Source organism: Acanthisitta chloris, unplaced genomic scaffold, assembly GCF_000695815.1.
Source record: "Acanthisitta chloris isolate BGI_N310 unplaced genomic scaffold, ASM69581v1 scaffold33421, whole genome shotgun sequence".
Taxonomy (NCBI): Eukaryota; Metazoa; Chordata; class Aves; order Passeriformes; family Acanthisittidae; genus Acanthisitta; species Acanthisitta chloris.
The window spans coordinates 16,664-28,372 of NW_008658245.1; the positions used below are offsets into that span (position 1 = coordinate 16,664).

At 52.9% G+C, this 11,709-nt stretch overlaps 1 protein-coding gene across 1 annotated transcript in view; it reads right to left on the reverse strand.

Annotated features, from left to right (window-relative positions):
- The window catches only part of CDH22 (cadherin 22, type 2), a gene marked incomplete at its 3' end in the record, with an annotated part of 49,602 nt that overhangs the window by 4,371 nt on the left and 33,522 nt on the right, over positions 1-11,709 (reverse strand). The window contains exons 8-9 of the mRNA XM_009085032.1: positions 5,806-5,927; positions 5,416-5,533 (exon numbers count right to left, since the gene is read on the reverse strand). Of these exons, the coding sequence (XP_009083280.1) occupies positions 5,416-5,533; positions 5,806-5,927 (240 nt within the window). The remainder of the gene's footprint in view (positions 1-5,415; positions 5,534-5,805; positions 5,928-11,709) is intronic.

Below are 11,709 nucleotides of genomic sequence, written 5' to 3' on the forward strand. Positions count from 1 at the left end.
TCTATCAGCAGCATGACAGACAGCTCTGTTCTGAGAAACCTCTGCTCAGGAAGGGGCTGAGGGTTTGCTTTGTGACCCAAAACTTGGTGTGAGGGAGCAGCAAAAAGCACAGCTACAAACACTACTTTAAATGTCATGAAACTACATTTTCTCTCCTGAAAAAGGTGACATGAGCCCTTCCTATGGGAAGGAGATCCACAGAAATTTCCCATCTACACCTACAACACTGCTCACTGAGGCTGGACAGCCAGAGCACAACCTGGCAGGGACCAGCCACCTCCGGCACCGAAACAGTTCCACCGCCCCTCCACTACCTGCCCCTGTGCCCAGGCTGCCCAGTGCCACAGACAACTGTCTGCTCTGTTGGATGTTGACACCCCTGTTACTTGCACAATTCTGTGTTCCCCTTTGAGATACTCCAGAAAAAAAGCAGTGCTGCTTCCATGCAATTGTAGTCCCTTTGACCACAGAAGTGAAGAAAATTTTGCCCAGATCTGGGAAAATGGATCCTGGAAAATGCATCCCAAGCAACCTCCTACAAAACAGCGTCATTTCTCCTGGAGCAGTTGTTTCTTTACATGCAGCTGACCCACAGCAGCTGCTTCAGGATGTTTTGGCACAGATTTGTTTGCATCAGCACAGGGCAGACCTGGCCCTGCAGCCCTCACATCTTCCTCTGCAGCAGCTTCTTGCCAAATCCATTTCTGGGGTGAGGAGGCTGAGGAGCAGTGCTTCCCAGGAGTGGTGCTGGAATGTGAGCAGACATTAATCCACAGATTTCCTGCACAGATGAGTCTGGGTCTCCACACTTGGTTTCCTGCCCAGTCTCTGCAAAGCTGTACCTTCTGCTGTGGTCACACCACTCCAAAGGCTGTGCCCAGTGTCCTCTGATGCTCCAAGCCAAACGGTTTACAATCATTGCCATCTTACTGCACAAACTGACATATCCTCTGCAGGTTTCCTTTGCCACCCTCTCCCTGATCACACAGTGATGTTATCCCATGTCACATACATCACCTTGTGCAATGGGCAGGAGATGCCCCCTCTGTCCGACTGAGGAGCAAGCCACTGGACAAGGTAGGAACCAATGCAAGTTGAGCATGCAGGGACCCATCAATACAGCCTTAAGAGGAAAGTTTAGAAATGCAATATGCTCTGCTGGTATCTTAATGTCACTAGGAATAATAAAATAATTAAGTCTCTCAGACTCGCTTCTCCAAAGAGGCTCTTGGCAGCCTCAAAGACAGAACTAATAAATCCTTCTCATAACTCAATCTCGAACAGCGCTAGGAGAGCAGGAGGGATTTTGATGTCCCTGCCCTCTCCCACACTCACAGGGCCCTGTGAGCATCTGCCTTCCCCTTCTCCAGCAGCTGCTCTGCTGCACTGGTGCCCAGGCACACCGGCTCTGGGGAGGAGCACATGGCACCTGGCTGGGCCTGCAGGCACACTGCTGCCAGAGGTGCCCAAAGGGAGCAGACCCCCTCCAGCCCCAGGCAGTGCAGCTGGTAGAAGAAACATCCTGTTTTTCCCTTTCACCTCTTCCTTCTCCTGAGTGCCAGGCCATAGCACCACTGCTGCTTTTTTTCTCTTTGCTCAGCCCTGCGGAGGTTTGATGCTCTTTTACACACACACCTCCCCCACTCCCTGGGTCAAGTCAGCATCTGTGCTGCTTGTGCTGAGAGCGGCATCCCTGCGGGGCTGGAGGAGGCTTCCTCTATCCTCAGGCAATCCTCAAATCCTAACATTTTGCTTTTGATTGTTACGATTTTCAGATCTTCTATCACCCATTACATGCTCTTAATGAGACCTGCAGAGAGTTCAGACATCTGCTTGCCGAGCCCTTGAGCCCTGGAGTCAGTAGCTCCATGTGTCACTCCAAATTACCTAGCACCCCTTCCAGGTTGCAGGGCTTGGATGCTTTCTACGATCCCTTCCAACATAATTAGCATTTCTTGGAGAACATGATTTCAAGCTTTAATTGCTTTTGATCTTTCTGTAATCAATTTTCTCAGGCCGGAAAGACCCAGCAAAAGGCGAGTCAGGAGACAGGATAGTGAATGTCTCTGGAATGGCACCAGCTGGACCTGAGTGTGGTCAGCTTCTCTAATTCATCTCTTCCTTTAGTCACTCCATTTGCTGAGCATCTTCCTTCTGGATTGTGGCTGTTGTTACCACAGGTGACATTTATTCCTTGTCTGATGAATCAGGTAGTGTGTGAGCACTTCCTTGGACAGACCAAAAACACAGAAAGTGACACCAGTAGGCAATGGTGCTGTTTCCAAAACCCTGACTCCTGCAAACCAGCTGTAACTCAGCTACATGGTCACCTGCAGGGACACCCTTGGCTCCAACCTGGAGCACCAGAGCCAGAGGAGCCCTGTGTGCCACTGGGGCTGAGTGTGGGCCTGTGGGTGTGAACTACAGGCACTGCACAGGGGCCATCCCTGCTCTGCGCAGCGCTGGCAGCAGCAGGGCCTAACCCAGCAGGGTCTGGGCAGGCAGTGGTGCTGTGACTGTGCCAGGGCAGCACCAGGCTGCAGCACACCTGCCCTGTCACTGCAGCCATAAGCTTGCTTACGAGCAGGTACTCCACAAGCTCATCATCTAATGGGTGAGCTACCTCATCAAGTGCCCTGGGCTTTCCCTAAAACACTCGCAGGTCCCTCCATGCTGCCCATGAGGAGCCCTGGAAGAGCCTGGAAGTGCTCAGCATCCCCTCTGGCCCTACCATGCCTGGCTCTGCTCACACCTGCATGACAGGGCTCTGCACTCGAACCTTTACCTGTCTGTCACTTGTTCTACTTCTCCAGCTGCCCATGGGGTCAGTTTTGCCAGTGAGGTTGCTGCCTGAGCAGACCCTGCACCCCGAGGGACCCCTGACACTGCTCCAGCAGCTCGCAGCCCCCCACACTCCCTGCAAGCAGCCCCATCACAGATGGGCCCTCCTGTCCTGCCTGACCAACTCCAACAGGAGCACTCACAATTGGGTGCTGGTCCCTGTCATGCTGAGGACAAGTCACCCCCTGAGGTGTCTTTCTGCTGCTTTGAAGGAGTCTAGGGAAGTAGGTGCAAAGCAAAAGAGAGGATTTAAGCAAGAGCTTAGTGAATCCATCTGTGCTGACATCCATCAGTGTCACTCCTTGGCTGCAAAAGCAATATTTATAAATCACGTTTCAAAACTGGCTACAAATTTGTACAAAGAAACAGATGGGCTGGTGGTAGCAGTTTGTCACCACTGATATTTATACGGGGGAGTAGAGACAAGTGCAAGAGGGGTGAACACACGAGAGGGAAGCAACGGGGCAACACAAGGGAGGGTACAGCAAGAGGACACATGAGAGCAGAGGTGAAAGTGAGCATAGCTAGGGTGCTTGATGGACTGGAGGAGGGGGCAGTAATCAAAGGGAGGGAGATGGCACCAAGACACATGCCTGTTAGAAATGAGGGGTGCCTCCATCTGCACAGGCAGCCACCTCCGCTTGCTGTGGAAGACAGCACTGCTCAGCAATTGGGAGGGTCTGAAAACACTCTGGGAATAACCCTGCAGCAACAACATTTGTTTTCCCAAGAGCAGGAGGCGGGAGGTGATGCCAGCTTTTACTCATTTTATGCAGTGTTACACCACACACAAAGCTCGAGGGATCGTTTAGCACAAAGAATTACCCTGTGCCACAAGAGCCTCATCCCACTCCAGAGAGCAGCAGCTCCCGAGGAGATGGTAGCACATGAGCCTGTGTCCTTCATCTACTGCAATGCCAGCTCTTGGGCCACTGCTGGTGAACCCCAGTGGCCCACACAGGGGTTGACTCTCTCACAAAGCTGGAGACCCAAGTAGCCCTTTCTAAATTCCAGCCACATGCCCTGCAGATGACCAGCAGAGCAGCAGTGGTGGCTCTGGGATAGCAACTTGGCCATGGCAGACACGCTGGCCCAGAGCTGGGAACACAGCCCTGGGCTCCTTGGAGCCTCATGAAGGTCCAGGACACCCAGATATAGCTCAGTGTGCTCAAGAACATTTTCATAAGGTCCTTCAGAGAAAGTGAGGGAAGTTAATCGCTGGGTGTGGGGCAAAATCTTGCTGAGGATTAAATCCTGCTTACATGATAAGAAGCAAAAGGTCTTGTGAACAGCTGCCCCCGAGCACAGGGGGATGAACTCGGGTCAGGGACAGCTGTGCTTCTCAGGACACAAAGCAATATCAGCCTTTCTGCCATCAAGTCTGAAGATTTTCCATTCTGACTATCCCTAATAATGCTGAACCAAACTGAGCAAGCAGGAGGCTGAAGGACGTGCTGAAGCACGTCAGCAGAAGGCTCCTCTGATAAGCTCAGAACAAACTAAACCAGACTTTTGACAGATGAAGCTGCAAAAGCAGAGAAAGAAAATGGTTTTAAAAGAAAACCCAACCAAAACCAAAGGAGCATTTCAATGTGTTCTGCTGGCTTCCATCAGGGCTGGCCTCTGTGACAAGTGCATACACATCTGGCAGGAGAAGGTCTCAGTATCTGCAGGGGGTCCTGGTATACCTACTGCTGCAATCAGCACCCAAATTCACCCTAAACACCCGTCAAAAATAGAAAGCAGACTGGAAAGTACCTTTCTGAATTGTTATCCACACAAATGCAGCCTGATCTCACAGCCTGCAAAGCCCAACAGCAGCCAGGGCTCAGCCAACAAAACCAGTGTCACACCCCATAGCATTGAGTCACAAAGGAGCTGGTCAACCCAGGGATGCAGAGAACCCCAGACCTGTCCAGAGGATCAGACAGGTCCTGTCTGCCTGCATGTCCCAAAGGACAGGATGAGCCTCAGGAAATGCAGAGGAACTGTGCCCTGGAGCTGCCACCTCACAGGGAATCAGGCTCTGTGGGCTGTGTCCCAAAGAACCTGCCACAGCCCTGGGCTGGCTGCAGCATGGCCCCACTGCAGCCTGGGGCCCTGGAGCTGTCCCTGTTTGTCAGGGGCACAGGGCTGCCCACCCAGATGGCAGCCCCAGGATGACCCCGTGCTCCAGGATACCTTGGAGAGGGATAAATCATAATGCTCAAAACGTGAGTGTGCTCATCTATAAATCCACATCATCTCCTTGCCTCCAGGCAGGTTGGAGATTTCGCATCAAGAAAGAGACCGAGAGCCCTGAAAATACCAAAGGCTTAACCAGACAGCACAAGAGGAGCTTTGGAGTTGCTTGCAGCAGGGAATAAAGCTGGCAGAGCCTCCTTGAGGAAATCCAAGCTGCTAGCTGACCAGTCCCACCATTACAGGTTGGCAGGAAGCCCTGCGGCGTGCCCAAAGCACCCAGAGCTCCATCCAGCACAGACAGACTGTAAACCCATGGCCTGTCTCCCTCCCCACGGCCAGCAGTGCTACTCAGCCCGAGGGCTGCTGGGACAAGGGTACAGCAGGACTTACCCTGGATATCCAGCAAAGAAAAGTGGTGGTTGTTGGAGGCTTCAGGTGCCAGCGTGAAGTAGAAACGATGACCAGTCTGAGGCTCGTCGCGGTCCACCACGCTTATTGTCTGGATCAGCTGTGGGGAGAAGGCAGAACTGAGCACCAGTGCTGCTTCTGCAGCTTCTCTCAGGGCCCCATGCACAGGGTCTGGTCAGTGGCTGCAGCCGCAGTGAGGGATGAGCCTCTGCAGACAGGCTCAGCTGTGGGACACCAGCAGTGATTCCCAGTGTGAATCTTTCTGTGACTGCACAGAAAGATACTCAGGCAGAAGGGGGATGGACAGGCAGGCTGGCACTGGTCCAAAGCACTGCCTGCACCATGAGACCAGGGCTGGGGGACACCCACTACCTGGCCTGGCTTGGCATCCTCACACACAGCAGCTTCATACGGGGTGGCGAGCTCAGGCGGATTGTCATTGACATCCAGGATACGGATACGGAGAGAGGCCCTCGACACCTGTGAGTGATTATCTGAAACAGAAAGAGAAGCAGAGCTTCAGCACAAATTGCAAATTGCTGTTACCAGAGAGCAAACCCCCTCAGCCCTGTCTGTCCAGAGCCCACTGTGACTGCTGCCTGTGCCAAGGGTCACACAGCACAGCACCTCTGCCTGCCTGTGGCACAGACTGACTCCAGGCCAGCAGTGCCCATGGAGCATTGCTCAGACTCACTGCACTCATAAAGAATCCCAACTGCTGGGCTGCATGCCAAGGACTCCCGAAACACCACCATTGGCCTGACCTACCCCTGGAAAACCTGAGCAGCCTGAAGCAAGTCCCAGCGTTGGGGTCAGTCACCACTGATAAGGATCTGTGCTGCAGCCAAACAGCACCAAGATGAAAGAGAAAATTTGGAGGTGACATCACCCGCTGACCTGAATCTTGACCCTTAGGCCTTGGCACAAGACTTTAGGGACCCAGGCCTCTTGCACTGACACCATTTTTTGTATTGCCATCTGCAGCTTAAACTTGAACCCGACACTGTCCACCAGCTGGCATGAGGGGGGCATGCAGTAACACCAAGGACAGCCCTTCCCCTGCTCTCACCAGCCCAGCCTCACACAGGGAGCAGCCCTGGGGGCTCACAGCCTGCTCCCCTCCCTCGGGGTGCAGGGAGCTGCTGGCTGGGATGAGTTCACTCTGCAAGACAGGGACAATGTTTGCACCTTCACTCACTGCAGCATCACTGCCCTGTGTACACACTGTCGAGGGACACTGAGCCTGTACCATCGGATTATAAATCACTCTGGAGGGCCTGATGTTTGCTGAAGCACTTCATACACCTCCAGAAATGAGAACTCCCTCTTACTCCATCTCCTTTGTTTTACCCAGAGGCTGCACCTGTGACAGAACTGATGCCTCTCTCCACACTCGGGCAGAAGTTCTGCTGCCTGTTTGTCTATAACGTTAATGCTGCCCCACAGATCAGGTGGGGGAGGACCCAGAGGAGAGGAGATACAGTGCTGCTCCATAATTAGCCGTGAATCTAAGCCCCCTCCCCAGAGCTGCCTTCACCCGGTTCTCACGTTATCACTCCCTCTCACCCAGACCAGCTGCTCTGGTGATTAGATGGTTGTTTTTGGGGGAAGGAGGCAGAAGTCGTGACTAAAAGCCTGGAACTATGTGTTATTTTAAAAGGCATGTTGGTGCAGTGAAATAAACTGCAATTGCTTTCAGGAAGAGAGAAAGGGGGAGGCAGAGGGGTGAGAAGGGAGCCCGGGGAGGCGGAGGGGTGTGTGCCTGATGGCCACAAATGAGCAGGAGGAAAAAGGGTTCAATTCCTGCAAGGAGGAGGACAACAGCACCTCATCACCCCCTTCTCAGCCTGCAGGAAGATGGATAACTGTCCCTGCTGCTCAGCTCTGGAGCAAGCTGGCACTGCCAAGAGAAAGATGAGGAAAGGCAGAAACAGAAGGGAGGAAGAAGAGCCTGAAGGGAGGAGGAGACCAGGATCCCACCTCTTCCCCTTCCCAACTGTAACCCAGAGGATGGGTTCCTTCTTCAGTGCCCCACAGTGTCCGAGCTGGCTATGAGCAGGAGCCAATCCCAGTGCTGCCAAACCCTCCCCAGGACCTGTTGGGATGGAGCATGCCACAGAGGCTCTGAGGGGCGAGGTCTGGACACCCAAGCAAGTCTGATCTTCCCTTCAAGACCACCTGCTACAGCCCCCTCAGGAGGGATGTGATAGAGTGTTTAGAGTCGGGCAGAACCACAGTTCTGTCCTCTTCCACAGCTCCAGCCACAGCTGCCAGGAGCACTTTGTGCCACACACATGAGCAGGGTCACCCACACACTGCAGCAGGTCACCCACATGCCTCAGCAGAGCCAAGCACCTGCACTGACCCCCTGCCTGAGCCATGGCTGACATCCTGCTCCCCTGGGCACAGCTCAGAGCACAGTGACCTTTCTAAATGCACCCTGTCATACAAAAGCTCTCCTTTTGCCCCTTCCAAAACTGCTGAAGCCTGAGGCTCACACTCACTCCTGGCTCAGTGACAGGGTTAAAATTTGACGTCTCTAGGGAACATCAAGGTTAGAAACGCAACTACTGCACCCTTGTCTCCCTTTCCAGTGAGGCTCACATCAGCTTCTTTTTATTTTGGCTGTACAACATATATTTGAAGGTTCCTCAAACGCTTTATCAACCTCTCTCTTCCTTTGAGCCAGTACCTAGATTTATGAGTGGAAAATATGAAAAATGCTTGGATGTATTTGAAAATAGTTATCTTCAAAACATCTGAAATATGTTTTCTGTAACTGTGTGGCATAAACTGAATTTATGATGGTTAGAAGTGTGATTAAGATTGTTGGAGCACATCTGTGATGAAAGGCACAAAGCACTTGACTAACACAGGCTTCACATCTGCAAGGCCAGAAACTCTGACCTGTGCTTTCTCTGTCTATGTGCACAGACCCGACACAAGCTCCAGCACACAAGCAAAGGCTCAGCAGGCAGGTCCCAGCAGCAGGAAGAGCAGCAGAGGGGGTGGAGGAGGCTGAGCCAGGTGGCACAGGAATGTGGCCTTACAGGGCTCTGTGAGCAGCATCTGGCTCATGGTTGGGCTGAGGGCAGCACGTGCTGGCTGAGGGTGACTGGGAAGGAAAAAAGCCACCTTCCATTGCAACGTCTCTCCTCGGTATTCCAGCTCAGCTGACTGACATGCAAATTAGTTTAATTATTTCTTCTTCTAAAATAAATTATATTTTGCAGTGGCTGCAATATGTTGTGTCAGGCGAAATTACATTCAATATTTTTAAACTAATTGATGTCAGCCTTGAGAAAACCTGATTGACAGCAGCGAGGAAACTAGGCTGCTACCTAAACGCTTTCCTAAATTAAAATTAAACATGCCGTTTTTCTGCATTTCCTTCAGGAGTTGGAATGCTATTAATCTGAAAAGACTGAGGAAAGAGACATGGAAAATACACAGAACAAGAGGGAGATGCTGGAAGCACAGCCATGCAGTATGGGAGCTCCAGGCTGGTGACTGGCAGCTGCCTTTGCCAACATGGGAGGAATTATTTCAGAGCCATTGGAGCCGACAAAGGTGGGGAACAGAGTTCTGCCCAGTGCTTCCACATCTGTGGCTGCCTTAACACAACCACCAGTGCAACTCAGGATGCACATTGAGTGCCAGTCAGACCCAACCATGCCCAGGTGCTGCATGGCAGGACAGGCAGCACAGGGACAGGACAAGCAGTGCCAAGACTCTGGAGCAGGAGATGGTCATGGTCCTGCTGCACAGCAACACTCAGGTCAAGGTCCAGCCTGTACTGCTCCAGACCTTCAAACAAACTCACAATAAAGCACTTTGTGTTTTTACACCCAAACTTCTCCTGTGGAGCTCCAAATCCAGCCATTGCTGAAGCACACATGCCATCTGCCCTCCTTCCTGCACACACAGCTGTGCAGGGTATCACACACCTTGACAGCTTCCCTGGGGTCTGAGGAGAACCCAGAGGACCGTGGGTTGTCATGTGCAGCTGCAGCTCTTGGGGCAGCCCAGCTCATAGACACTGCTGGGCAAAGTGTATAACCTGCTCTTCTGTGTCGAGACTAAATTGGTACAATACTGAATTCAACATTTTTGCATTAGTAAGGAAGCCAGAAGAGGCAGGAGTGGAATTTATTTCTCGCTATCTCAGCAAATTGGGAGAGCAAAATGCAGAACAGAAGACTGGGATGGGTCACTCTGCTCTCCAGACCCAAATGCCACGGCTGTGGAGCACAGGGTGGGTATGCAGATGTCAGTGCAGCTCGTGCCTGCAAAGCAGAGTGCTGATGGCAAGGAGAGAGCAGGGGCATGCCAGGGGTATGGCTCGCCTGACAGGCGGCTACATCGGAGCCTGGAGCTGAGAACGTGGCTCCCAGCTGAGGGGAGGCAAAGTGAAAGCAGCAGTTAAGCCAAGTAACATATAAATGGCTCTCACCTCTCCTGAGTCCTGCCCAAACTCAGCAGCATGAGAGTCATTAAATCGCATCCAAACACAATGCTCTGATTAAAGCCAGTCTCCAGCAGGAAGATTTATCATCTCAATTACCAGCAGTGGACACAGCAGTCAAGGCCTCATCATTTTACATGAGCAAAGAGGAAAACAGGAAGAGAATCACTAATATTAGCCCAAGGAAGGTAAACAGCTTGTGAGCAAGATGAAGATTTATCTGTGGAAACGCTTGGCCTGGTCCCAGGCCAGATTAGCTGAACAGCCCCCAATGCTTCCTGCCTGCTGCCATGCTGCGAGGCCAAACACTCTGCTGATCCCTGGCTGGCCAAGGCAGCTCACAGTGGGGCTGCCTGGTCAGGGGGGCAGAGTTGTCCCCTACTCCTCCTGCCACCAATGGGCAGCCCAGCTGGCTCATGGGCACAGCCAGGCACCTTCTGCAGCTTTTCTTACCACTCTCAGAGGCAAATATACTCCGTGTTGTCTGCAGATGGGACATGTGCCCCTGGACACAGTCTCTGTTGCAGCAGGTCTCTCCAGGGTGGGGGCACAGCTCCTGTATGGAGGTCCTCGAGCCCCACAGGCTGCCTGCAGGAACAAGTGCTGCCAGCTGTCCCTCAGACACTGGCAGTCAAAGCCTGCTCAGGACAGCCCTGCCAGCAGAGCAGGAGGGCAGCTAGAGGAGGCCACAGAGACACAACATATTGCTGCAACATGCTCCAGGCCGTGTGTTTGGCACAGCAGGAGTCAAGCAGGCCTGGCACCATGGGAATTGAGTGGGCACAGCTTCTCACCAGCCCCAACAAGCTGGAGCACCAGGCACAAGCCTGGGCAGCAGGACACCCAGTGGGCTCATTCCATTCCTCCTGCCAAGTTTACATCTCACTGACAAAAGGGAGTATTTTACCATTTGCCCCTGCTGGAGTTGGTAATGCCTGACCTGGCTCTGCAGTGCACCCTGCAGCACCCAGCTGCACCCTACATGCCCACGGGGAGTGCCACAGCACCCTGCCAGCTCCCCTGGACACCTGTGTGCCAGGAACTGCACTGCTGGACATGCTGATGCCATTGTGGAGACTCCCAGCCACCTTGGGTTCCACACTGCCATTGCTGTGGCTGATCCCACTGCGCCAGGCACAGCCTGACAGCTGCTGTACAGTCCTGCTCCGAAACCCCTCCATCACTCAGAAGGCTGTACCTTTACAACTGCCCTTTCCGCCAGAGGATTCAGACATAAATTGTACTTTAAATTCAATATCAGTCATTAATATTTCATGATTACAAAACGTTAAGGATAATGTCACTAGGAGGAATGTCTGGGCAGTTAAAACGGATGAGTCAGAGCTCACCACGGGAGAAGTCAGAGCACTGAAGAGTCTCCCTGGCTTTTGAAGCAATCCAGCCTGACAGGCTTCCCTGCCGGAGGGGAGCCACAGCATTTACTGACTTGTTCTGAAATCCTAGCCACTGCGTGTAAATATTGTCCTTCTGATTCTTGTCACCTCACGTTTCCTCTGGATGCCGAGTTGTGTTGCAATGCCGCCCATCTCCTCCTCCCTGCAGAACTTCCTCATGGAGCCCCCAGGACAGGCCATGGCTTGGGAGCAGGCTGCCATCCTTCCAACCTGGCCAGGCAGTGCCGACACGCCTGCCCATTGCCATGCCAGGCAGGACTCACAACAGTGCACAGCCAGAGAGTGCAGAGGTCACCCCAGTCAGCCAGCATAGAGCATCACCACAGAGAGGGGCTGGGATGCACGGCAGAGCCAAAGACATCCCCCTGGGGCAGTGAGGGTCTGGCCAGGTCTGCT